This window comes from Lampris incognitus, chromosome 4 (assembly GCF_029633865.1).
Source record: "Lampris incognitus isolate fLamInc1 chromosome 4, fLamInc1.hap2, whole genome shotgun sequence".
NCBI classification, from domain to species: domain Eukaryota; kingdom Metazoa; phylum Chordata; class Actinopteri; order Lampriformes; family Lampridae; genus Lampris; species Lampris incognitus.
In genome coordinates, this window is record NC_079214.1 from 56,203,198 (window position 1) to 56,229,842 (window position 26,645).

The 26,645-nt window shown below is 40.7% G+C and overlaps 1 protein-coding gene across 3 annotated transcripts in view; it reads right to left on the bottom strand.

The window, feature by feature from the left end:
- Window positions 1-163: 163 nt before the first annotated feature.
- The window catches only part of nptnb (neuroplastin b), a 35,687-nt gene continuing 9,205 nt past the window's right edge, over window positions 164-26,645 (bottom strand). The window contains exons 2-10 of one of the 3 annotated variants that reach the window (XR_008810168.1): window positions 13,346-13,693; window positions 9,197-9,371; window positions 8,494-8,588; window positions 5,616-5,749; window positions 5,232-5,505; window positions 1,568-1,589; window positions 1,370-1,447; window positions 1,001-1,283; window positions 164-768 (exon numbers count right to left, since the gene is read on the bottom strand). Coding sequence is in view for 2 of the 3 variants with exons in the window: in XM_056278822.1 (XP_056134797.1) it covers window positions 1,387-1,447; window positions 1,568-1,589; window positions 5,232-5,505; window positions 5,616-5,749; window positions 8,494-8,588; window positions 9,197-9,371; window positions 13,346-13,693 (1,109 nt within the window). In the remaining variant the exon portion in view is untranslated. Of the gene's footprint in view, window positions 1,284-1,369; window positions 1,448-1,567; window positions 1,590-5,231; window positions 5,506-5,615; window positions 5,750-8,493; window positions 8,589-9,196; window positions 9,372-13,345; window positions 13,694-26,645 lie in introns of all 3 variants that reach the window. The other 2 variants (XM_056278822.1, XM_056278823.1) reach the window with 2 other exon arrangements.

The following is a 26,645-nucleotide window of genomic DNA, read 5'->3' on the forward strand; positions in this document are numbered from 1 at the left end:
TGAGGGTGGTGGGTGCTCCTCTTGTGCTGCCAGTATAGTTTGTTTGAAATGTTTTTTCACATCTTGTTATGGTGTAGGGCCCAAGCAAATGTTTTGTTTTACATGTTTGAAGAAGGACTAACAAAACAAAAAAAAAATTAATAAAATGGATTTATTTTGGAGCTTTAATTCAGAAAAAAAATATTGGTCTCATGTTTGATCATGGCTATATACTCTGGTCCCTCAGTTCCCACCCAAGTGCAGGTCAATTTGCACTGCAACACACATAGATACACTGTATTGATAGGAGTCATGCAGCTACAGCAGTGTATTTTGCTAGCCAGCTTCCAAGTGATCCCACGTTATTAAAGCTTCACTTCGTAAAACTGCCCTCCACACATTTATAGAAATATATATATATATATATATATATATATATATATATATATATATATATATATATATATATAAAATGAATACATATTGCATAGGATTATAGCCATGCTGTACATTTGAAGAGAGAGAAAAAAATATATAAATCAATGAAATAAATTACGAAATATAAAAGTTATTATATTTTTACAGGTTTTCTGTCATTTAAACAATCATACCGCAACACATACAAGACACCTAAATTACTCGGGAGCGAAAATAAAAAGGATACACTTATTTCGTTTTCATTTAGCTATTTTAACACACAGTAGTCTTTTTCTGTAAGCACTCTCAATTAAATACTGCCAGTTATCGAAGCCCTTGCCTCATGACTGAAGCTCTGTTGAAAGTGGACTTCTGGAAACAAAATCAAACATTGTTCAATGACGATGATATGCTGTACAAATTTTTCAAGAATAAAACAGTATTTTTTCATCAAGGATGACTCCATAAAAACCATAGGTAATTTTGGATGCAAAAAAAGCCACACATACATGAGGGATAACAACAGAAAATGTCTATTCTGAGTATCCTATTGCGTAATTATCTTGCATGCATTTTACATGGTTCATAATACAAAAAGGATCACCTCATTTGAGGACATGATAAAATGAATGAAGGAGACATCAACAGCACGTTAAAAATGTGTACACCTCTATGGTGGTTTTCATTTTCGTCTTCGTCCTGAAATCTTCATGTAAGACTGAATAAGGCATGCTTAAGACAGCCATTATGTTCTTCTTTGTTGCCAGTGTTATGCTGATTTTGTTTCTCATAAGTAGAGACAAGATATGCTTTGTTAAAAACTGCCTGGAGCGCCTTCACCCTCTGATACCTTCATGTGGTCAAAATATGCAGTTTTGCAATCTCACCTGTGAAAGAAAATTCAAAATAAGGTGTTAGTATAGACATTATTGTTCTAAAAAGTTCTTGCATTATCCTTCCCCACAATACTCACTTCATTGGGCAAATAGCTTATTTTGTATTCCTCTGGCGAATGTTTTTGTCTTTGTGGTTGTTTGTTGAATTTGTTTTCCTTGAAGAGAAATAATTTTGATTAAGTATGGTTAAGTTAATGAATTTTTAAACTGCAGCAGCTCCCATGACTTCTATAGGTATCAAACAACTGATTTATAATTGACAGAGATATACTTACATTGGTCCAACTGGTTCATCATCTTTAAGTGAGGAAGAAAACGGAGAAAACACAAAGTAGGAGTCAAATATTACACATCATGACAAACAACCACACCAAATAAAGCTAACTTAAATCTAAATTCAGAAGCCACCTTAGGCTCACGGATTCTTCTAAAACTCGGAATGAGAAGATGTGCATATAATAGAAATTTATGAGATCCACATGGTTCACCAGGTTACTTAAAACCATTTTCAAATTAACCATGAATTGGCCTGCTACAATAACATAATATTTGACTATTTTGGAATAGAGGTGTTGCACCTCTGAAAAAGTTTCCCTCAACAGTGATTAGTTCTTTTAAATATCCACTCTTTGGTATCCCCCCACGTTCAAATGAACCCATATTTCGATCCAAAGCACAGAGTCAGTGATAATGTACAACATTTGAATCATTTTCCCCCATTGGCAAAGCAAGGGTTGTGTGTATGATTTATCATACTTTCATGTATATGATAAATCATACCGGGTAATGGCATAAAGCACAGCTGAAAGAAAAAACAATTGACAACAGTAATTTGATTTCTGTACTGCAGGAGGAGTGACGAGTTAGTTGAAAGACCCAGTCTGAGGTTGAGAAGGTGATTGGTGTTGTGTCATACAGATGAGAATATGTGGACAGATAAGTAACCATTCACAGTGAGATTGTTTAGACATGCAGCTATACATCTGAGAGCAGCAGCAGCAGCATTCCACAGCGTTAATATGGAGCAGTTCATGACAGTTATAATGTTAGACAAAACAACATGGTTGTGTGATCATTTGAAGTAGGGATATCTGTTGACAGATCAAACCACCTTCACCATTTCCCCCCCTCTGTATACCACCCACCATTAAAATCGACAGATAAAGTATTCTGATTCTGATTCTGAAGCGAAAGCCATATTTAAAATGATGACTGCAAGCACATGGCACAAATTGAAAGCTTTACTGCATGGGACTGACTGTAGAACAAGGCCTACAGCTAGTTTTATCACGTGAGAATAATCTGATTCTGATTCTTCTGATTTTAACAGCCAATTGCATTGGGTACATTTGTAGATAATAGCACATCTGTGCAAATTTTTTTTGATAAAATAACTTGTTATTTTCAAAATCACTGCACACAAAAAAATCTGGCATTTCAAAATTCAGTAGCAAAATTTTACATTCTGCCTCCAAACCCTAATGACTATTACAGTGCTCGAACACAGCTAAGCAACGCTGAGGGCAGAATTTATAATGCGCACAGAGTAGACAGGGGACAAAGCCCCCGGGAATACAGGATGTTAAAAGGAGGTTTTAGAGAGACTGCACAGAGTAAGCAGGGAGTCCTCATTCCTGATTTGAATGGCATAAACATGGCAAATATAATCCACCTTAATCTCTTCATCTCCCACATAGATGAAACCCAACTGGCAGCCATGTTCCGTGCTTACCTTGGTAGTTATGCATAAATATACAATGCGGAGAATGTTGCATATATTTTTCATTTATCATTTCCGTGTTGTGTGCCACAGTGTATAATGAATAAAAACACTGTGTGGGCTGACATTAAAGGGAGGTAGAATGATCTACATATACTGTTGTATATTATGCTGTTTCCAGCTGAAGGTACTTTTTTGGATATGATTACTTTTTAAATCATCATTCCTAAATTTATCTGAAGGTACTGCATATCATATAGCAACTGATCAGTGTGATTTATAGTAGCAACACTATAAATGAACACTCCTCAATAAGTTAAAGGATATTATTTAACTGTTTGGCTGTCATCAGGGAATATATGTCAAACTGTATGGCCCTTGCTAAACAGAATGTGAATGGAAAACGATATCATTTCAGTTTCGCTTAATAACTTGTGACGTGAATATCTCATTAGCAAAGATCATAATGGTCTTTGATGAATTGTAGGCTGGTAGAAACATACAAATTGACAAAGAGAAAAAAATCTCTGGAAGCATGCAGGATCTCTCACTTACCACCGATTTAGATTATGATGCCATTTGGAAAGAGGAGGAAAAAATAGTAACCATATAAGTCAAATATTGGGCCTGATATTAGATGCTATCTAACCACGGGCTGATCAGCCCATTTCTCTGTTATCAATATGTGAAATGAGCCATTATAATAGTCTTAAGTACAGCACAGAAATAGCAAACTGTCGGAAAGATTAGCTCTGGACCCCCTGTTACTGACCTAACGGGCATCTGTAAATGTCATATTAGCATGCATTTAATATGTGATTTATATGTGGCAATCACCCTCTTGCAGCACCGCTCAAGTGGTAACAAAGGGAGTCCCTTGATCGAGGTCAGTTATTCACTGCAAGTCTCCACTCGTGAGTTAACCTCATGACAAATGAACCAGCAACCGTATAGTTTCCCTGCAGTTTAAGGTCTGATCAGCTCTGATCCTTATGCCTGTTGCATCCTTGCCTCTAGCGAGATACAGCTCCAGTGAGATACTGTTTAACTTCACCGCTTGGTAAAATATCTAGCTTTTGTGGAAAATCACTACCCAAATACTGGAGCCAAGAATGAACACATTCACTGACATGCGCTCAGTTGCCTTGATTCTTGGTGTCGAATTAACTTTTTTGGCAAATAACAGATCTGAACCTATCTGTAGTTTTCCTGCAAGGCTGTTAATGCCTTCACAAATAAGCATGAATTCCTCCGATAACACACATGCAGCATTTCTACATATGCATATAGTTATGTATGTAGTATTTACATAATAAATACACAACTCGTATTTTGCAGGTCTAAAAATATTTAAGTACATCACAGGATAATTTATTACTACTGTAATACTTCCTGGCAGAGATCAGACCTATTAAAAAAAGAAATGACATCAAAACTGACGTTCTCAATCTTGTGTCCCCCTTGAAAAGTTAGATTTGTAACATACGACTAAGACGATGGTCGTAAATATCCAGAATGCAGAGATTGTATGGGAAGTATGGTGCCAAAAGCCTTGTGGCATGTACGACCGATATGCAAGGAAATCTGTCTGTGTTGTAGTGAATCATATTCATGATCTCGGCAAAGAGAATTCCTTCTTTGTTTTCACTGTCACTCTCTGTGTTGTTTCTACTAAGGAAGAGCAGGTGGTTTAACAGTTAATGGGATCCCCCTGCCCCAGAAATCTTTCCCAAATAAAACATGGCTATACCAGCTATGTCCTGTTGTTCGATCTCTGGAAAAACATAAAATTACAGGAAAGCTATGGAGTGAATCCAACACCAATGTGTGGAAGTTGTTGATACCCTTATTTGTGGCATCACCTTAATTACTTTAGATGATGCGATTGCCATCTAATAAATACATACAGTATTTTAAAATTAGGATATGTATGTAAATTTGATATTTGTCTTCTTGTACAGCAGTAGCTTAATAAGAGACCTTGTACACCAAAATATCCGTGTTTTCCTTTTAATTTGCTTAGACTGCAGACATGAAATGTATGGAATTTATAGGACATACATTTTGAAAATGTGTATTTAACTGCATACAAAATATAACAATGCACTTTGGCAAACATTTTTTTGATAATTCTTGTTAAAAAATACTGTCATTTGTAACTATATACTTCATGGGGTATTTTTGCCCATCTCTGCTAAGACATTAGGAAGTTTTCTTACCGTCCATGATTTCGTCTGGCCTCTTGCGTTTCTCGTACACTACGATGATGACTACTAGGATTATGATTTCTGCTAGCACACCAAGGAAAGGCCAGAGTGGTGCTAGATGGCTGCGCACCCGCAGAATAGAAGTAACAGCTGCAGTGCCAATCACATTGGTGGCGTTACACTGGTATTCACCAGGATCTGTGCTTATATCCAGGTTCAGTATATTCAGCTCTGTGTAGTTTTCTCTGCTGGTGATGAAGAAACGTCCTGAGGAGTTGTCAATGTCCTGCAACCAGGAGTTCATTGCACAGTGTAAGATACAGCATGCAGTTTAACAAAGGAGAACAAAATGGGACACACAGTTTTCAAATCAAAGACTTGGGGAGAAAGACATACCGTGTAGAATGTCCCCTCCAGTTTACGCCACGTCCAGACCGGGTGTGGGTAACCAACAGACTTGCAGTACATCATTGCGTTTTCTCCCTCTTTTTTATTTTCACTTCGCTTGTGTCCAGTAATAAGGGGCGAAGCTAGAAAGATAAAATAGAATAGAAAAGGTTGAGATTAATTATCTGAGTTGGCAGCGATTAGACAGTCAAAGGAGCATTTTAACTCATACCAGATGGTATGAACAATGAAGTATAAGGACCTCTTCCAGCTATGAAAATGAAATTATTAATTAGTGGCCCATGGAAGTGAAGAGGTGTGTAATTGGGATTTTTGGATGCCTGGGTAATTTCACTGTAAAGCTCACATTTCCTATGAGAAGTTATAACCAATTTTATTTATTTATTTGCTGTTTGAAGGGAACACATCTCCAATCAGTGCAATTCAGAAAAAAACAGGCCACAGGAATACGAGTTCAAACGTTGCCTTCTAACAGAGGCTCCACTTGTATTTATTAAAAATAAATCCTTCAATGTGAACCCTATTCAAGAGCTTTTGAGAAAAAGTAAAGTAGCATGAATTATCTCAGATGAGCAATTGATGGACGATTGATAAATGAATAATTTGATACATTATTACTGCAAAACCATATGGTATGAAATTTAAGGATATTTAATGAAACATTGCAACAGTTCAAGTATGTACGTATATGCTTCTTCTTTGTGCAAGTAGGTCCCTTGATCACAATCTTTGTGGCACATTTTTAAAAGTGAATTTCAGAGACGTCATGCTTTCCAGGCAAAGAATATCTCCCTTTATTCTGCAAAGCAACAACAATACAATCATTCTGTCTTTTCTTTCACTAATCCTCCAAATTATGGTAATTCCTCCCGTGCAATTGGGCAGGATAAGGGAGGGGCCTTGAGGGAGTGTTTTCGGCTATGCGCGTGGATGATGGAGCAGGACAGGTCTGAGGTCTTTGGTGACATCACTCCACTCTAATTACGGTGTACACGTGTCCCCTGAGCCGGGGAGGGGCCAAGCTCATCTTTGCCTTATCCCAACTGTATTATGCCAGTGACTGACAGTGCAGGCAGCCCTGTGAGTGGTGCCAAAACAGGCAGAATCCTCCATTTCACACTCCTGACAGCCTGTGATTACTAATCTGCCTGTACTAGAATGAGGCAGAGTGCTGGTGTATGAATGTAATAGAGATGTCTGAGGAGGAGCACGGTCATAGCTGTCAATAAGGCTGGGGGAAAGAAGACTAAGGATGATTAAGAGCTGTCAGGCTTTCCTTAGTTTCTATTTCCTGTCACCACATATTTGAATATGATGTGTTTATAGTGAGTATTTCTGTTAATAGTGAAGATTACATACAGTTGAACAATCTCGTAATTTTTCTTTCACAGTATATTTGAAATGCATTTGAGGCAGTAAGAAATGTACTAAAATGTGTGAACTGTGAGGTATGTTATATGTATCTCTGGCAAGCTTAGTTTCACAAACATTAAACTCCGCTCCTGCCATAGAGATGGCTGGGACCGGATTCAGGGCCTTAATCCCACAACATCACACAACCCTCCATCTGTTGCCTCTGAGCTGAGTCCTGCAAGGAATGGTGTGCCAAGGACACTGTAGGTGAGGGAGCTCAGTGAATTATTGCCAGGATCACAGAACAAAGATTGCTAAAATCATGGTGGTTTGCTTGCTACCTACATAATAATTCTAAAGACCTATAGAAAATAGCAAGCTCACTTGATTATAATAGAAATTGCATTGATAAGCTCATGCAGTTTGTCATGGTACCTACTGCAGAACAATATTACATACATTCCCCATTGTTTATGCAAAGACTGAATCCACAGTGCAAAATCATGCATTGTGGCTTTAGTGAAAAAAGAGGAAAAAAGGAAATAACAACCCAAAAAAAAAAACTAATTCTCATGAGAAGCGACAGCAAATCTAAGCAACCATAGCCCTGCAGTCTGCCAATGGCTAGAACGCTGTAATTCGAATGGTGACGAGTCCTGTCATCACATAAACCAGCGGAAGCGGAACACACACGGTTCTCACCCATGTTATGCAATCAGGCAGCACTTTAAGACAGCCGCGAAATAAGAAGCAGGGCATGCTCAGTATGCACTATAGCCATGCCACAGCAAATTGGCTTAAGCACCACACACAGGCAAGCCTCTCTTGAACAGGGTTTTCACTTGCCCTTTCTCGCTACAGAAGATCCCTTATTCAAACCGACAGCTCAGCTGTCGGCTTGAATGAAACAAACATGTAGTTTCTAGCTTAGCGTCTGTGCACATTAAAGGGACTCCACTAGGGCACTCATTTAAACATCTATAAAATTATATGAAAACAGTTCTTGATTCAGAAATATTAAAATTAAATTGAAACAAGTTCAAAAAAATTTAGAATGTTGTTAAAAATGTAGAATCTCTCATAGAGAAGATCTACTGTAGTCTTGTCTTTGGGTATTTGGTGTGTGCCCTGCCTGTCTCCTTTGCTAGACTGTTGTCTCATTGAGAGACCGGAGTGACAACAGCCTCGGGATTGCTCCCTGTCATCACCGTTACACTAGATGAGTCCAAACATTTTTGTCAGTGAGGACTCCCTCCCTACACGTTGCTTTAGGTTGTTGTTAACTTTCACAGGACACCTTCAGCTCTCGCTCACTTTTACTTGTTATAAAACAGCGCATTCAGATGACACAGAATGAAGTAAAGCCGAAGCTTTTTCAAAAACGAATATGTAGCAAACACAATATGAAACATTTGTTGGGCCACAGCATATATTTTATCAGGATACATTTGTGTTATGATTGACTTGAATGACCACATGAACCAGCTCTACTGCGTGACCAGAGAAACCTTACCTTTTATTTCAATCGTAGCATTGGCATTTGGGGCCATTGCAAATGTGTAAACACACATGTATTCCCCAGCATCGTCTGCCCTTGGCTTATTTATTCTACAACAAAATACAAAATATCAAATTACTCCATAGGTTTCATTTACTGTTGTGCACATCACTTATTTTGCAATAAATCTAGGATACTTTTCAGTTCAGTTCTGCAAATAATCAGTGGTTTACATTTACATCAATTTACAACTGTCTTGATAAATTACAACCCATGGCAGACCGCCATGATTTTATTACCAAAATTTTTTTTTAAAAATGGGCTGCCCCAGAAAGCGCAGCATTGACTTTTTAGCTGGGATTCCTTGTGTATCACTGATGTAATGTGACAAGGAAGTGACCAATTGATATTATCTTGTGACTTGGCAGAGTCTTTGGTATGTTAATCAGGGCACCAGTGTCTTTCTCTTTCAATGGATATACTGTGTGAGAGCAGTAAGCAACAACTAACTCAGACTCTAGGCTACAATACGGTTTTCCATTTATGGTTAGATGAATGACTCTATTTAAACAGTGATAAGGTGGGTAATTATTTTGGAAAAATACCAGTTGGCAAAATAATTTAAAACAATTTGTTGCATTCATTGCTAAGTGCAAACCATTGAGATTGCTCACAAAAAAAAGTCCATCACTGCCCTTAGACACAAACTGTTTTTCACCTGTACACCGTGGTTATAAGTCCCGTCCTTGTACCAGCGATCTCCTTTCCATTCTTCATCAGGAAGCTTTCTTCGTGGGCATTATGGGCATTGGTCAGGTTACACTGCAAGGTGACAGATGGCCCAGGGGTGTCCACTGGTAGGATGATCTGATCAGTGGCATTTATCTTTGGCTCTGGAAGACAGACAGTCAAACCTTATCACAGAACAGGGGCTCGAAACTGCGCCGATGCTGGCTTGCAGCTGTAGGCTGTGCGCTGCTGTAGGTTTGTGAGACCTGTGTAGGAGGGTGGTTGTGAACTGAAGATAAATTTGCACACAGAACACACAAACAAAACATATTAGCACAAGAAAGCTGGAATGAGCAGAATCAAATCCTAATTTCTGAAATAATGGCTATGTATATATCTTTTTGGGGCTGTGTTATCTATGACTGCCGAGGCCTTGCTTTGACCTTGATTTTTACTTGTCTCATATAGTATATTGATTGTTGACGTAACAGTGTCTTGTATTTTTCTCCATATTTCTCTGTATGATTCTGTATTGGATGAACATTAGTGTACAGACTCACTTGATCCCACTTACTACACAGATTTTCATTATCGACCATCAAAAGGTTAACATACTTACAATACATGAGACACTTTTATCTCAGATCAGACGTTAAGGCCATTAAGAACATTAGACTTAAATATCTACACAAGTACAACCACTTTCCTACCTAAATTGCTGTCATCTGACTGTTCATGTAATTTAGCAAAAGCAAATACCGCAAGCTTTCAAAAATTAGGATCTCTAACTTCAATGCTTACGAATGACTTCAGTGTAAAAACTCAATGTTTCATGTAAGTGATTTGCCAACTAATTTACCGACAGTAATATTCGTTGTTCGATGAAGTTGCTGAGTTTGTGAGATTCTTTTAATCGACTCACAAGCCACACAAGACAAAAAGTATTTCTATACTACTTTCTATACTACTTCAAAATCAACACTATAGCAGAATCCAATAGTATGCCAATCTAATTACACATCTTTTATCACTGAATTTCAGGGATGATATATTTTCCATTATACTGTAAAGTATACTGCACTACAGTTTTCTTCAAGAACATATTTGTCTAATGCAACTCAATCTGAATTACATGAATTGCTAACAAAATAATTAGGTGCTATTGCAACACAAGAAATTTGTAAGTGCCTATTCTCAGCATGCAGTCAGAAGACGGCAGATAAATATGCTAAAAAAATAATGGTATGATATTAAACATGACAGTAAACAAACCTCTACATTACACATCATATTTAAATCACTAGTATTAAACCCTTAAGCGTCTCGTTCTATAGGATTCTGAGCGGGCTGGTGGACAATGTCATTTTTCAAGGGCATTCAGAAAGTGTCATTGTAGCACAAGGCAACCTCCACTTTGCCCTGAGAATCGAGGGGGAGGCTTCCTATGCTGTGACGTCCTCCTCCTCCTCCTCCTGAAGGGCGGGCCAACCATGGCAACCATGGAACCCCAGAGGGGAGGAGCAGAGAGCGCAGCATCATAATCTTACCATTGGCTGCCAGAAGCCCACTTACCAAGCAGAAAGAGATAGAGGGTAGCTACTGGGGTCGACGACTGACTTCTATTAGCATTCATGACACCTTCTTCCTACATTTCTGTAGATCCAGTAGCCACGGGGATCTCTCTCTCTCTCTCTCTCTCTCTCTCTCTCTCTCTCTCTCTCTCTCTCTCTCTCTCTCTCTCTCTCTCTCTCTCTCTCTCTCTCTCTCTCTCTCTCTCTCTCTCTCTCTCACTATGCTAAAAAACCCCACACATATTCTATAAATAGCATCCTAGGTAAACAGGCACACCAAACCACGAGGAACATAAATTAACATTTGACATAGAGAGCAAAGTGGTCCACAGGCAATTTTCCTGGAAGGTTGTTTGTAGGACATCTGCTCAGAGGAGATATCAATGAGATGAAACTTTCTGCTTGGCTATCTCTGCTTTTAGGGGAGCGTTATATATACTGTAACATACTACCAGGCGATTATATTAATGTTATACTACATTACAGTATTTGTACCGGAGGGAGTGCAATATGGTGATAGCTTGCTGACACAAGGACAAAGTTAAGCCACTTGAGCTTTAGCCATCTGGTTCACCACTCCTACACTCTTAGAAAAGATGCCCCATCAATTTGTCTAGTTTTGGTCTGGCAGTGTGTTGAATGTTGACTGTTCCTTTTTAAGGGCGACATAGTATGGAACAGCACAGTATACCTTTACTCCCAAAGTCCGCTGATACCTATATAGGATAGGCATATGTGATGAATTATGCTGCATATATTTAAAAAAAAATCCGTGCCAAAAAGCAGTAGCCTTCAAAATCTTCCAGCATATGGGAAAGAATATCAGTACAGTGAGCTAGAGTGCACAACCACAAATTAAAATGAGCCACATCCAGAAGGCTATGACATGACAGTCACATTTCAGCACATTCTTTAGCTACAAACTACATCACACATCAACTTGCCGTTATGTCGAGCCCATTATATATACATGCATTAACTTGAAAGTATTACATGCATATAAGAAGGATGTTTACATTCAGTAATGACAAAATATTTGTGGTGAGGTTAAGTTTTGAATTTAGATGTCACACTTAGTTGAGTACATTTTATTTGCTGATTTACAAACTGCTCGGTTGTAAGACAAGTGCGGGCTTGCCAGCATGCTTCTTTAAAACGTTGCTGAAGTGTCACAGAGAGACCCGGTCACAATCGAATGGCTTAGCAAACAAAATTTGTAAGGCAGCACGATCAGCAGCTAATGCTCAGAAGAGCCCAACAAGCAGCAGACTCCTCTAAGCCTCTCGGAGCCTCACAGTGACTAACAACATTGCCCCTTCTCCAGTGAGCGGGGTGCTGAAGCATGGCCAGATTAAAAGGGTCCACTTGACATTCATCATGTTTGTACGCATACAGCAGAGGCAAAAAAAGAAGAGGATATAATGTCATTACTGATTCACAATCACACATTAGCAAAGAAGGCACAAGGCTACGCGGTGCACAGGCAGGCCCAGAGAGACCCGCCATTTGTGAACGTGAAGCCTCCCTCTCAAGCGAGTGAGGAAAAAGACACTGAAGACCCTCAAACGGTCTTATCCTTTATTGGATTAACCCAGACAAATATGAAACCCAGTGATGTTTGTTATTCTAAGGGAGGCGTTAACAGCAGGGATCGCTCTTTACACCAGAGCGGCTCCCTCCTTGTGTCTTCTTACAGTCTCATCTACTTGTTGCCCAGAATGAGAAGCTACATCAAACGTGGCACTACTTCAAAGCACCACTAGGTTGCCACATGTTGCAGACGGGGCTTTGAAGGAAATAAAACACTCCACGCAACGCAAAAAAACACAACATAACCTAAACAGAAAGAAGAAAAAAACATCACAAATAAACCCAGGGATAAGAAATGGCTAAAATTACGATACTAAGTAAAATCAAATTTTTGAAAGTTTGACATGGGAGGAGAACAGGGAGTGTAGATGGGGACAGGGATGGTTTCTGGGTTTGTGGTCATCTATATCAGTGTTTCCCAACCCAGTCCTCAAGGAACACCAATCCTGCAGATTTTCATTGGAACCCTGCATAGGTAGCCCTGCTTGTACTTACTCAACCAATCATCTCAGCACTTAATTATGCAAGGTGTGCAACAGCTGACATAATTCATTGCTGATTCGTTGAATAACTACAAACAGGTACCTATTCAGGGTTGCAAAGAAAATCTGCAGGATAGGTGTTCCTTGAGGACTGGGTTGGGAAACACTGATCTATATAACTCAAAGGATTTTGGGAGAAGCAGGGAGTTTAAAGACTTAAGTGAAAGTGGGTTTAAATCTACATATTGATGACAGACACAAAAACATCAGTATAAGAGATTATCAAAAACATTTTACGACTTTTCAAATCTAAAACAAAAAAAAAACAATTATTGAAAGCAAAATTGAGTGGTTCGTGGTTGTTTTATTTCTGTCTGGCCAATGATCGCTGCAGTGAAGGAAAGCTGTCAAGGGGTTTTATGGAGTAGGGTGGTTTAGACAAGGTAACTGCTAGTTTGTTCACCATCTAGGCACTACAGCACATAGACCACTCACTCTGTAGCACCGAAATGGTGGCTTGGGCGCGGATCCAGGTGATGGCAGGGTTTTGCCGTAGGTCATTGCGCCTAGGGTCGTTGCTGGCCCGGCACTCATAGGTCCCCGAATCCTCCAGAGTGAGGCGTGTGATGCCAAGCACACTGACCCCATTGGCGCCATAGGCTGTGTTGATGGATACCCGCCGTTTGCGGGCCCCGTCCCACAGCTGCTTGAAGGAGTCAGCTCGGTTGATCTCAGCGTACCACCACTGGATCTCCGGGGTGGGGTTACCGACCACGTCGCAGTACAGCTCAAAGGTGTCCCCCGTAAGCTTAATCTCAGACATTGGCGACTTCACAAACCCAGCTGGAGAGGAAAAGTGCATCGAGGTGGCGGGGAAGGGAAGGGGTAGAATAAGGTTAGAGTAGTGGGAAGGTGTGGAAAGGCCAGGGGAATGGAGGAGGAAATCAAATAGGATCATTTGGAAACAAAAAGAGAGGATGATTAAATGCAAAGCAAGAAGAAAGCCACAAAACATAGATTTGTGGAAAATCCATTTAAGATTAAAAAACACAGGATAAAAATTGTGCAAATGAGAGGAAGGATTAATCACTTTAAATTCAGCACCTTCAGTGTTCCCAGGCCTGCTATGGCCACATTATGTTCACCCAAAGTCCCAGTCACTCATTCCCAGTCCATGTCATCAAGTACTGTATATACAGCTTCCAAGTGACTTGAAATTGCCTTTCCTTTTCTTTTCTTTTTTTTCTGAAAATAATTTTTTATCCTTTGGAGGGTTTGCACAACAATATCTGGGAATACATTTTTTGACATTAGATACCAGATTCATAATATAGTTGAATTAAATGTAATCTAATTATCAAAATGGTTGGTCAAGTCGTCAGTTTTATTTGTATAGCCTATTATCACAAATTACAAATTTGCCTCAGTGGGCTTCCTGTCCTTAGACCCTCACATCGGATAAGGATCAACTCCCTAAAAAAAACCTTTTAACAGGAAGAAAAAATAAGGGAAAAACCTCAGAGAGAGCAAAAGAGGAGGTATCTCTCTCCTAAGACACAGACGTGCAATGGATGTTGTGTGTACACAATTTACAGAATACAACATTGAAAGAGGATAACAGCATTATAATGGAATTATAAGATATATGAAGGTAAAATAATTGGTAATAATTGGTTGGTAAAATAATTTAACAGTGAAACACATTAAATTCTTATTTCACAGAGTAAAGAGCAAATCTTTGGTTGAGCATTTTGAATGCTGAATTTTGCACAAAAGACAAGTGCACAGTACCAAGTTCCCCAGGGCAGTAATGCACACTAGGTAGTACCCAGGGCTTAGATCAAGTACATCAACTGATGTTGAAGTAACTTTCTGCATGCAACTGTAGGTAGTCCTGAGATTCCACTATGCTAAACATACCTTTTCATGGTAAAAATCACATCAATGAGCAAATGACTATAAACCATTTTTTAAAGAAATGGATATTATTTCGGTACTACATATATGTGGCGTGTATGTCAGTGCTGGGTCAGAGCATTGCTTGAGCATATGGTAAATCACCTGTCTAGTCAACATCAGCGACTTGAACATTTTCCCTTTGAGCTGAAGGTATCTCAGACACAACACTCTGTCAGAGCTATCAAGGACACTTTGACTCTATTAACCCTGATAAAATTGATATCTACAGCTACATGCATTCATGTGAACGTGAACAGTCCTTAAATCATCACTGAGTTGTGGTAAGTTTCTTATGAGTTCATATAAACCACTTCAAAATATAGTGAATCAACCTGCTCTCTGTAATGATCTATAAAGCAGCATGATACACAGTGGTTATGGTGCAACATTCTGCATTTTGTATAACTTATTACACTGTCATTTTACATGCACAATTAATAATTCATTCATTTGAACGCTGATTTCAGTTTTTCCTCTTTTTGCCCCCTGTATCTCTTCACTTAATGCATGCACTGAATATTAAAACGCAGACATGCACCTTATCACACATGAATGCTATGATATACTTAAAGCCAAACACATTTCATCCATATCTGCTCCAGCTGGTTAACCCCAGAAATTAGGTCAGCCATCCAGTCATTCAGGATAAGCTGGACTTAAAGGGCAATGCACCTCAATTTAAAAATTCACTTAAAAATGTTCCTGTCGCCCTGATGCCAAGGACAGTCTGAACAGTGTTGCTTGGAGAACCACGTTTCTAATATGGGACACCTTCAGTATGTAAAATGTCATTATTGTTATATATACATGGGATTACAATTGTTCACTTTGAACATTTTCACATTATATTTTGGGTGAATATTTAGCCTTGAGTTTCACTATGGATATCGTCACGTCTCCAGATTTGCTATGGCATCTCAGACTATATTTTTTTCTTTATGTTTAGGCCTTGATGGTACGCATGTGAGGCAAGGCCTTTTCGAATGGTTAATTGCAAAAAAGTACAAATAAAATGTAACATTAAATGTAAAGATTTTAGCAAAAATTTAGAGTGAGAAATCAAAGTTTTACCATTATTAGTTCATGTACTTTTAATCAACCCGTCAAGGCGTTGTCTCAAATGTTATATTTTTTTCATTTTTAGGATTAATTCATGATTTTATTTTGAATTTCTTTTTCAAAAATGGACTCTAATGTTATTTTGGGTCTGAATATTTGAAAAGACCGAGTGGTCTTTGACTGGGTCCAACTAGGTAAAATTGTGTAGTGTAATGATAAATACTGACCAGTTAATGATCTGCAAAAAAATTGATCAGATGTCTCTTTGTATTTCTTGTTAGCATGACCCAGATAAGTATCCTTAATCTAACTCAGACCTTCATAGTCCCGGTTCAGCCTGTGGATCTGGGGATAAACTCTGAAATGGTGTTCTGCATTGCTCTACAGTGACTGTTGCCACTGCTGCCTTGGGTGGCTTGCATTTATCCTAGTTTTCTCCTTTGTTCTTCACCATCTCCCACTGAACTCATAAATGGGTGTCTTAATCCCTGTCTTTTCTCCATCCCCTTGCTCTGTATCTAAATTTATTTCCATACTCTTCCTAGAACTACTTCTTTGGGTTCGCTATTGTGCTGCTGTTGGAAACGGCAGGAATTACCATCCATAGATGGTGGATGACGTGGCAAAATCAATAATGTGGTTATACCACAATTACCCACCTAAGAATTCATCTAGTGATACTATTCAGTTACCAGTCTCACAATATGACTAATCTGATGAGATGAAAGAGACAAAAAGCAATATGTAACTGAGTTGATTGAATAAGCTTATCTTCCTGTGTCAGCCATAGCAAAACACAAGTTAAAATGATTAAAGGCCGGCGTCCAGGTGGCGTGGCGGTCCATTGCCCATTGCCTACCAACACGGGGATCGCTGGTTCAAATCCCCATGTTACCTCCGGCTTAGTCGGACATCCCTACAGACACAATTGGCCGTGTCTGTGGGTGGGAAGCCGGATGTGCGTATGTGTTCTGGTCGCTGCACTAGTGCCTCTTCTGGTCGGTCGGGGCGCCTGTTCAGGGGGGGGGGGGAACTTGGTGGAATAGCGTGAGCCTCCCACATGCTACGTCCCTCTGGTGAAACTCCTCACTGTCAGGTGAAAAGATGCGGCTGGCAACTCCACATGTATTGAAGGAGGCATGTGGTAGCCTGCAGCCCTCCCCAGCTCAGAAGAGGGGATGGAGCAGCGACGGAGATGGCTCGGAAGAGTGGGGTAATTGGCCGGATATGATTGGGGAGAAAAAGGGGGGGGATGATTAAAGGTAGGGAGAACTTTATAAAGCTGTAATCTACAAAGGTTCTCCCTTGATAAATCATTATTTTATCCATCAGCATCATAGAGTGAGGTTACCTAATACTAGCTGCCTTCTTTGCCATGGTTGGAGACAGTCTCCAGTCACCGTATACGACTGTTGAAATGTTTTGTCGCATGAACACTGGTGCAGCGGCAAATGTTGGAAAGAACTCCAGCAGGGAAAAAGATTGAAATTGGATGCCAATGTGGCGATGCTTCTGTTCAACAAACAATCAATATTACTACAGAAGAGTTCTTGCAATATAGTCTGATGAAGTTTGCAATACATTTTGGGCTGCATGTGTTAGCTTTGAGCCAAGCTAATTTTTACAAGGAGTGGGAAAAGTTAACTACTGAGCTGGGGGCACATGAGCAACAATGGCTGCTATAGCTGGTTTGTTGTCCAAGAAGTTCCAGCAGGTCTTTCTCACTGCCTCCTATATCAAACTATATTGGAACACGGTGCTACTGTAATACTGATTGCCTGTCCAACGGAATTGTCACATCTTCATCGTGTTTCAAATGAATAAAATAACTTAATAATGGAGAAAAATGGCAGATTTCAGCTTTAAGGAAAGGGTACAGTAATTCATTCTTCCCACAGTTTTTGCTATGAAAGACACATTCAGTAAAACCTCCTTAAGATAACGTGGCTTATGGAATAATTTGTTTCCCTTGAAGCCTGTTGTGATTAGTGTAACAGGTTTGGCAATAAAATGGACAGATGAAGAAAGCTCAATTTCTTTTAACGTTTTGCATGAATTTGTCCAAAAAACTGACATTTAGTTGAAAAAAGAGAGTGGGTGGACTTGAGAGATATCGCTCCATTTTAGGTCATAGTGGGAAATAACTCAGTCATTCAGATCTGAAGCATCGAGACTAAGGTCAAGTCAAAATGTGTCGGTTTTACGGGGTATGCTGTGCTGAAAAGTGCTCTAAATTCAGTAAGGAAAGTAATGGCTTCTTATTAACCCATCTTGGTTTTAAGACACATCTGTGTGTATTCACACAACGGTTTATTTTCATTCATTCCTTGGCAGTTTTGTTAGGATCATGCAAACGGTAAAATGACCCAAATATTGATTAGGAGATGGACTGAGTACAGCATTCCTCGGCAGTTTTGTTAGGACCATGCAAAAGGTAAAATGACCCAAACATTGATTAGGAAATGGACTGTGTACAGTTATAGAAAGTCTGTTTGAGATTTTACACCAGATAGAGCTTATTTTTTCCAGTAACGTCAAGAAAAATAGAAAATGCATCCATATTCTCCCAAAGTCAGGCAGTTTGTGCTCATAATTACACCATCTATCTTTTCCAATTCATTTTTAACTGAGCTTTACTTTGGCGTGACATCACAGAACGGGAACTGGGAAAGCTCCCCCATTTTTGGCAGTAAGGGGCCAAAATAGACAAAACTGCCCTGCATCACAGGAGAAACGGTTGAATTCTGAAATGTCATATTTTTTTTTTAAAAGGTAATGCATAAACGTCATTATCACCACAACTATTGAGTGTTCTGAGCTCTCTCTACCTGACTCATGTCTGTGTACCAAGTCAGTAGTTATTCCTACAATACACTGTCTTCCTTAATGAACCTCATCTAATGACAAATCACCTGGATTGTAGGCCCTGTTCTCTGTTGCCCCTGCAGCCTGTCAGCTGTAGACCACATGTCCTTAAATGAATCAGAAAGGGAAAAAAACACTGACTAAACTGTTCTAAATCAGGATGAAGAAATGGGAAGAAAGAGCCTCTGGTCTCTTGAGTGTGTGACGGCATGTTGTGTCTAACTACAGGCCCTACCAGATCTGTCTGCCCTGCTCAAAAAAAAAAAAGTATTATAAGCACATGAACAGATAAGCCGTTGGGGGAGAAAGCAACTACCACAGTCAGCTGCACACTGCGTGCATAATCAGCTCTGTTAGATTTCATTTGAATAATTTTATTGAAGGTTTATCTGCTAGGGAAAATATTTGCCATGTAATTTTCAGAGTGCACCAAAGAAGTTTACACTTCAACACAATGCTTCTTCATTGTGGTTTGGGCAATTCTCTCAAGTCAAAATGACACTTTTCTTTTCCTGTTGAAAAATTCCATAGAGCAAGTCCAGTTCCTAAGCCACCCGAAGGTCACTTACGATTTCATAGAAGATTAGTTGTGGAGAGGGAGAATTTAGCTAAAGAACTCCGACACTTCTGCCAGAGATAGGTCTCATCCCGAATATTAGCTGTTCACTTTAGGCTTGTCTTCGTGCTTGAAGTCTAAAGATATGCACGGTAATTAGCGTTGTGTCTTCTCTTTTGAAACATCTGGGCCCATCATGCTTACTCCATAATACCAGAGGGTGAATCCAAGCCTGGCCGCCTACACTGTTAGTGTGATATTTCACTTAGAACATTTCCTATTGCAGCAATACCTGAGAGGGTGTTCTTGGCTGTGTTTACAGATATCTCTGTGATGTGGCTAGGTTTAGGTATAAGGCATTGATACCATCAACACTACAATGCCCATAACCACATTAAAGATTGTTCTCAATGATAATTTAGCTGACATTTAATACTCATGTGTTTGAAAGCATTTCTCATAACTAGTATTAATATCTGTACACAAAAATAGCAGGGAAACAATGAAAACTGCAAACTAGCTCCCCGGGGAACAGGAAAACATGAGGCAGCAGTTAATAAAGCATGACGACCAAGAAATGAATTTGTTTGTAAACGTGGGGGTAAACCAACTATGCTGAATGCTGAAATGCCACACCAAACAGAGGCTTTCCTTCAAAGCTGTCTCCTGGAGTCTTTGCGGAACTCTAGATCAGGTCTCTATCCACTAATTTAGAGGCAAAGGCAAGGGACCGTCAAGTACTGAAAACATTCGGTCTTGGGCATTGATTTTTAGGAAAATCCTACTCGTTCTACCTTTAATCATTCATATTCGGAATTGGTATCGGCAGTAAAAAAGTAGTATCGGTGCGTTACTAATAAAATATTGTAAAGACTGAACTACATTTAATTTTTAGACTTGAAAGACTTTTGTCCCCATACTGGGATATTTGTCAACGTCGGTCAGGATAACTGGCATTCAGGATCAATTTTACACCATGATGCACAGTTGTAATTATTTGACAGAAAGTTGCATCAGAAAAAAGATTCTCGAGGACTCATAGACAGGGCATGAATGTTAATACTAGGTCTCTCCTAAAATGATAATTTGTAGGCATATAGTTCATATTGTTACTTTTTATTATTGGCATACAATATTTACTTTTTTGGTGGACACTGATGGTGAGGGAAGCCATCAGGCTGAAGAAGGAGGCCTTTCAGGCTTGGTTGGCCCAGGGGTCTCCTGAAGCAACAGACAGGTACCGGGAGGCCAGAAGGGCTGTGGCTTCAGCGGTCACAGAAGCAAAAACTCGGCTGTGAGAGGAGTTCGGCGAGGCTATGGAGGAGGACTTTTGGCTGGCTTCAAGGAAGTTCTGGCAAACCATACGGTGACTCAGGAAGGGGAAGCAGGGCTTGACTCAGGCTGTCTTCACCTGGAGAGGGGAACTGTTGACCCGGACTGAGGATGTTGTCGGGTGGTGGAAAGAACACTTTGAGGAGCTCTTGAACCCGGCTAACACATCCTCAGTGGAGGAAGTAGAGTTTGAAGACTTGGGAAGCCCCACCCATATCCCTGGCAGAGGTCTCAGAGGTAGTTAAGAAGCTTCTCGGTGGCAAGGTGCCAGCTGTGAATGAGATTCGCCCTGAGATGCTGAAGGCTCTGGACATTGTTGGGTTGTCTTGGCTGACACACCTCTTCAGTGTCACGTGGAGGTCAGGGACAGTACTTGTGGAGTGGCAGACTGGGGTGGTGGTTCTCATATTTAAAAAGGGGACCGGAGAGTGTGCTGCAATTATCGGGGCATCACATTGCTCAGCCTTCCTTAGAAAGTCTACTCTAGGGTACTGGAAAGGAGGCTCTGACCGATTGTCATAACTAGGATCCAGGAGGAACAATGCAGATTCCGTCCTGGCCGTGGAACAACGGACCAACTGTTCACCCTTGCAGAAGTGCTGAGGGAGGCATGGGAGTTTGACCAGCCAGTCTACATGTGTTTTGTGGACTTGGAGAAGGCTTACGACCATGTACCCTGCGGGAGTATGAGGTACCAGGGCAGTTGCTACAAGCCATGTGGTCCTTGTATAACCAAAGTGAGAGCTGTGTCCGCATTCTTGGCACAAAGTCAAACAAATTTCAGTGTGTGTCTGGCTCCACCAAGGTTTTCCCTTGTCTCCGATACTGTTTGTGGTATTCAAGGACAGGATCTCAAGGCACAGCCAAGGTGCAGAGTGTGTCCATTTTGGCAACCCCAGAATTGCATCTCTGCTCTGCAGATGATGTGGTTTTGTTGGCTTCATCAGACCGTGACCTCCGGCGCGCACTGGGGTGGTTTGCAGCTGAGTGTGAAATGGCTGAGATGAGAGTCAGCACGTCTGAGGCCATGGTTCTTTACCGGAAAATGGTTGATTGCTCCCTCCTGTTTGGGGATGAGTTGTTGCATCAAGTTGAGGAGTTAAAGTATCTCGGGGTCTTGTTCACGAGTGAAGGTAGGATGGAGCGGGAGATTGACAGGCAGATTGGTGCAGCATCAGCAGTAATGCAGACATTGTACCGGACTGTTGTGGTGAAGAGGGAGCTGAGCCGAAAGTCAAAGCTCTCAATTTACCAGTCAATCTTCGTTCCAACCCTCACCTATGGTTATGAGCTTTGGGTGGTGACCGAAAGGATGAGATCGCAGATACAAGCAGCTGAAATGAGTTTCCTCCATAGGGTGTCTGGGCTCAGCCTTAGAGATTGGGTGAGGAGCTCGGACATCCGGGGGGAGCTCGGGAGTACAGCCACTGCTCCTTCGCCTTGAAAGGAGCCAGTTGAGGTGGTTTGGGCATCTGATTAGGATGCCTTCTGGGCGCCTTCCTTTGGAGTTTTACCGGACACGTCCAACTGGGAGGAGACCTCGGGGTAGACCCAGAACCCGCTGGAAGAACTACATGTCCAATCTGGCCCGGGAACACCTTGGGATCCCCAAGGAGGAGCTGGAGGGTGTTGCTGGGGAGAGGGGCGTCTGGAGTGCCCTACTTAGCTTGCTGCCACCCCGACCCTACCCCGGAGAAGCGGCTGATGATGAGATGAGATACAATATTGAACAAATTAAAAACATATTTTTGAAGTTTTTTTTTGTCTACATGCATGTCCATAATTAAAAAGGAGATGCTAACGTGGTCATTATGCTCGTTTTTTATTCAATTTAAATTAAAATTTGTTTATTGCATAGTTACAGTCTCAGCAGTCTTTACATTCACAATGAGAAACAGGTAGATACAGAAAAAATAAATGAATGACACTCTCTATCCTATATCCTCATCCTTACATCATTTTACCCTCTTATTTGTAATTTGTAATATTGGGCTATACAAATAAAATTGACTTGACTCTTGATTGAGATGAGGTAAAAACCCACAAAAAGACATTTTAGGGATAAAAATGAGAGAAACCTCAGGTAGAGCATCTGAGGAAGGCTTCCTCCTCCAGGAAAGATAGGCATGCAATAGGTGCTCAACCATCCAAGAGGCAAGAGAGACAATACAGTAACTACAAACACTTAATGACTACACTTAGTGATGGTGAAACAATAAAAAAGGATACTGGGATATTTTAAGGTAAATTCTGTTTAACAGAGGCATCTACTGTTAAACAAAGTTCAGAGCCAATAGCTAGTGAGGAGTTTCTTGCAAGGGGTAGAGAAAGGTAATATAGTGATGCAGCAGGGACAAGTTCAGTTCAGTAAAAAGCAAACTGTTATGCTTGCACTTACTTGCACTGTTATCTTATGTATTATACTATGTATTAATGTCAGACTAAGCCATAGGCCCTTATTCATTCAGCAATGTTTGCTTACAATCGCTTTACTTTACATCAGCGATAATCCTATGTGGGATGTCAAGGCGTTTCATTACACATAATGCGACAGTGGGGCGCCTCTGTAGCCGAATGCTTACAGCGCATATCACACGGCCACATGGGCGCAACAGTCGCCGGTTCGATTCCAGCCAGCGACATTCATTGCATGTCATACCCCTCTCTCGCTCCCATTTCCTGTCTGCCTTTTACTATCGCTGTAAGAATACCCCAAAAAAATCTTTAAAAACAACAACAATCAGGTGAGATAACAGATTTTTCTTGATTTATTACATAATTCAGATTTCTTGAGTTGAGGACACACTAATTCTAGACACTTTTTCCGAATTGCGTTTTTAAGCTATTTACACATGTAAGCATTACGTTTTGGGTAATTAATGTCAACACATGAAACCATGACTTAAGCAAAGCTGATATTTGTGAGATAATTGCGAATTTACTACACATTTTTAATTTTTTTGTGACGTATATGTTTGCTGGGATAAAACAACGAAGGTCTATAAACTGTTGTAACAAAAGTAAAAAAATCCTCTAATTTCAAAATCTTACACTGTTAGCTTGAATGACATTTTCGATAGGAGAAATCAAACAACCCATCAATAAAATATGTTTAAATAGCAAAGCATAAAACATTTTAAAATGTATAGAAAATATCCTAATGAAGGTAGAAAGAGCTTCAGTTTGCGTTCTTAACCCATTTTCATTCCTTACTATTTTCATTTCTTATGTGGCTCATTCACATAGTCTGATCCAACCATCTTCTTACCACAATTTTTTTGACAGAGCATTTAACAGACAACTCCTGTTTTGACTAACAAGGGTAAAGTCTTGACTATTCAAATGTTTCTTTGACCTCAACTAACAGGATCCAGAATTAATATGTTAGTATAGTTAAAGCTGCTATGTGAGCTTTAAAGTAGTCTAACCAAAGAGGTCAAGCATTGTCAGAAGTGTTAGTAAATGTTTTGACAGAAGATTCAACATGAATTTATGATAAATAATACCATCTTTGACTCACTCAGCTTAGAAGAGCTCAGTAAGTCAAATAAAACATAAGCAGAGGGGTAAAATAAAACAAAAGCTTATAGTTTCGGCAAGATCTGTCTAAGGCTGTGTGGCAGTCACAATCACTATAAATGCCATTCTGAGGATGGGGGGGGGGGGTCCCTTGAGGTCTAACAGCAGAGTACACATCACCACCATGCAGCCTGAGAGTGAGTCAGCTACCTGCCTACAACCTTGCCTCTGGTCCCCAATCCCACAACATAGACATAGAAATTAGCTAGTAAAGAACCCCCAAGGGTCACTGAGCAGGTTTTGCACTGGGCTATCTGTGTTTGTATATGTGGGATGCATGTGTGTTTTACTTGTACCAGGGTTTGTTTGTTTTTTGTTTTTTTACATGATATTTGCATGTTCCCCCTGTGTCTGTGTGGGTTTCCTTCGGGTGCTCCGGTTCCCTCCCACCACCAAAAAGACATGCATGTTAGGGTTAAATACTCCTGCCTGTGCCCCTGAGCAAGGCAATGCAAAGAAGCACTGGAGTTGGTCCCTGGGTACTGCAGCTGCCCACTGCACCTATACAATAGGATGGGTTAAATGCAGAGGACCCATTTCATTGTAACCTGTACAATGACAAAAAATAAATGGCTTTCTTTCTTGTACTGCCACACACTATATAATGCAGTCAAGGACACCATTGCTTGTAACTTTGCAATTAATGTCCCTGTTAAAATTGAGTCACCAATCACACAGTGAGTAACTAAAAGACCTTGTGCAACAAAAGAGACCATGTATAACTTTATATCATATAGCCATGTCTTTGTTGGTGAGTGAGGATTGCTAGCTTGAATATATGGCCAAGAGCTGTCACACCGGGGACTGAACTAGAGCCCTGCGTGGGACTGTTTTCTTATGCTGCATTCACATGAAATGTGGGAGATGGTAAATGGCAGTTGGCAAAATGGAACAGGAAAAACCACAAACTGCGTGACGAAACGGCAGGACGGTTAAAAAAACAGAACTAAACTAAATGGGTTGCTATGGTGATGTTGTATTGAGAAAAAAAATTGCACAAATGTGTTTTGTGTTTGTTTAATCGTGTAATTCTGTCAATTCAAATTCCAATAAAATTAATCCGCCATCTTTTCTGTTTCGTGATATGCTACGTAACATCCGGTTATAAATTCCGTCGCGGAGGACAGCAAAACAGCAGTGCAGTCTGCTGTTGTCGGTATAATTTTGTAACGATCACGGATGAATAGGCTCGGTAGCCCTTGGTAAATGGGTCGGACCCTTTAGTCGACAGGTTAACGATGATGACCGTGGTGCGGGAACCACGGGTTCGCGTCCCGACTGCCTTCTGAATTCGCTACATTGGTGTCAGAAATGGGATGTAACGTGCACGAATAAGTAGACACGTTAGCCCTTGGCTACAGGGTCGGACTCTTCAGTCGACTGGTTAACGTTGTTGCCCGTGGCCCACGGGTTCGCGTCCCGGATGCGGCGATTCCCGGCTGCCCCCTGAATTCGCTACATTGGTGTCAGAAGTGGGCTATAACGTGCACGAATAAGTAGACACGTTAGCCCTTGGCTACTGGGTCGGACCCTTTAGTCGACTGGTTAACGTTGTCGCCCGCGGTGCGGAATACACGAGTTCGCGCCCCGGCTGTGACGGTCCGGCCGGGGACGCCCTTCCCACAGGAAGGGGGCAATGTAGCAAATTTAGGGGGCAGTCGGGGTTCGCTGCATCCGGGACGCGAGGCGACAACGTTAACCAGTCGACTAAAAGGTCCGACCCATTAGCTACCGTGCCTATTCATCCGTGATCCTTACATTGCCCCCGTCCTTCGGAAAGGGCATCCCCGGCCGGATCGTCACAGCCGGGGCGCGAACTCGTGTATTCCGCACCGCGGGCGACAACGTTAACTAGTCTACTAACGTGTGTACTTATTCGTGCACGTTACAATTTGCGGGTCTCATCTGATTTTACCGTCCTGCTCTCATCCACAATAATGACTTCCGGTTTGCCGTCTGCCTTTTACCGGATTCCATGTACGTATGTAGCGTTACCGCCTGGCCCGCTCCTGCGAACGCGTGTCTCAACTCCCGCCCGCACTCGCAAACATTGACCATTCACGCGGGCCGTACAATAGAGTTCCGTTGATTCTATGTCTTCTCCCATCCCGCAGGGAAAACACGTTATTGTACTGTGGAGTATTAATAAAAAGATGCATACCTGTCGGTAACAACGTAGCGAAATTACGTTCTAGTCATAATTAATAATTACAGTTATTCTCATGCAATAAGTACACCTGTTCCAGGGCAAAATTACATTGGGTTTCATTCATCAATCGTTCGTATGCACAAATTTGTTCTTATACACCAGCGGTCGGGAACCTATGGCTCGCGAGCCATATATGGCTCTTCCGGTCACGGCATATGGCTCCCAGACAATTTTGAGTTGAAAAAAAAAATCAGTTTGGAACTGATTTTAAAATACTTGTGATATTTCTTAATAAT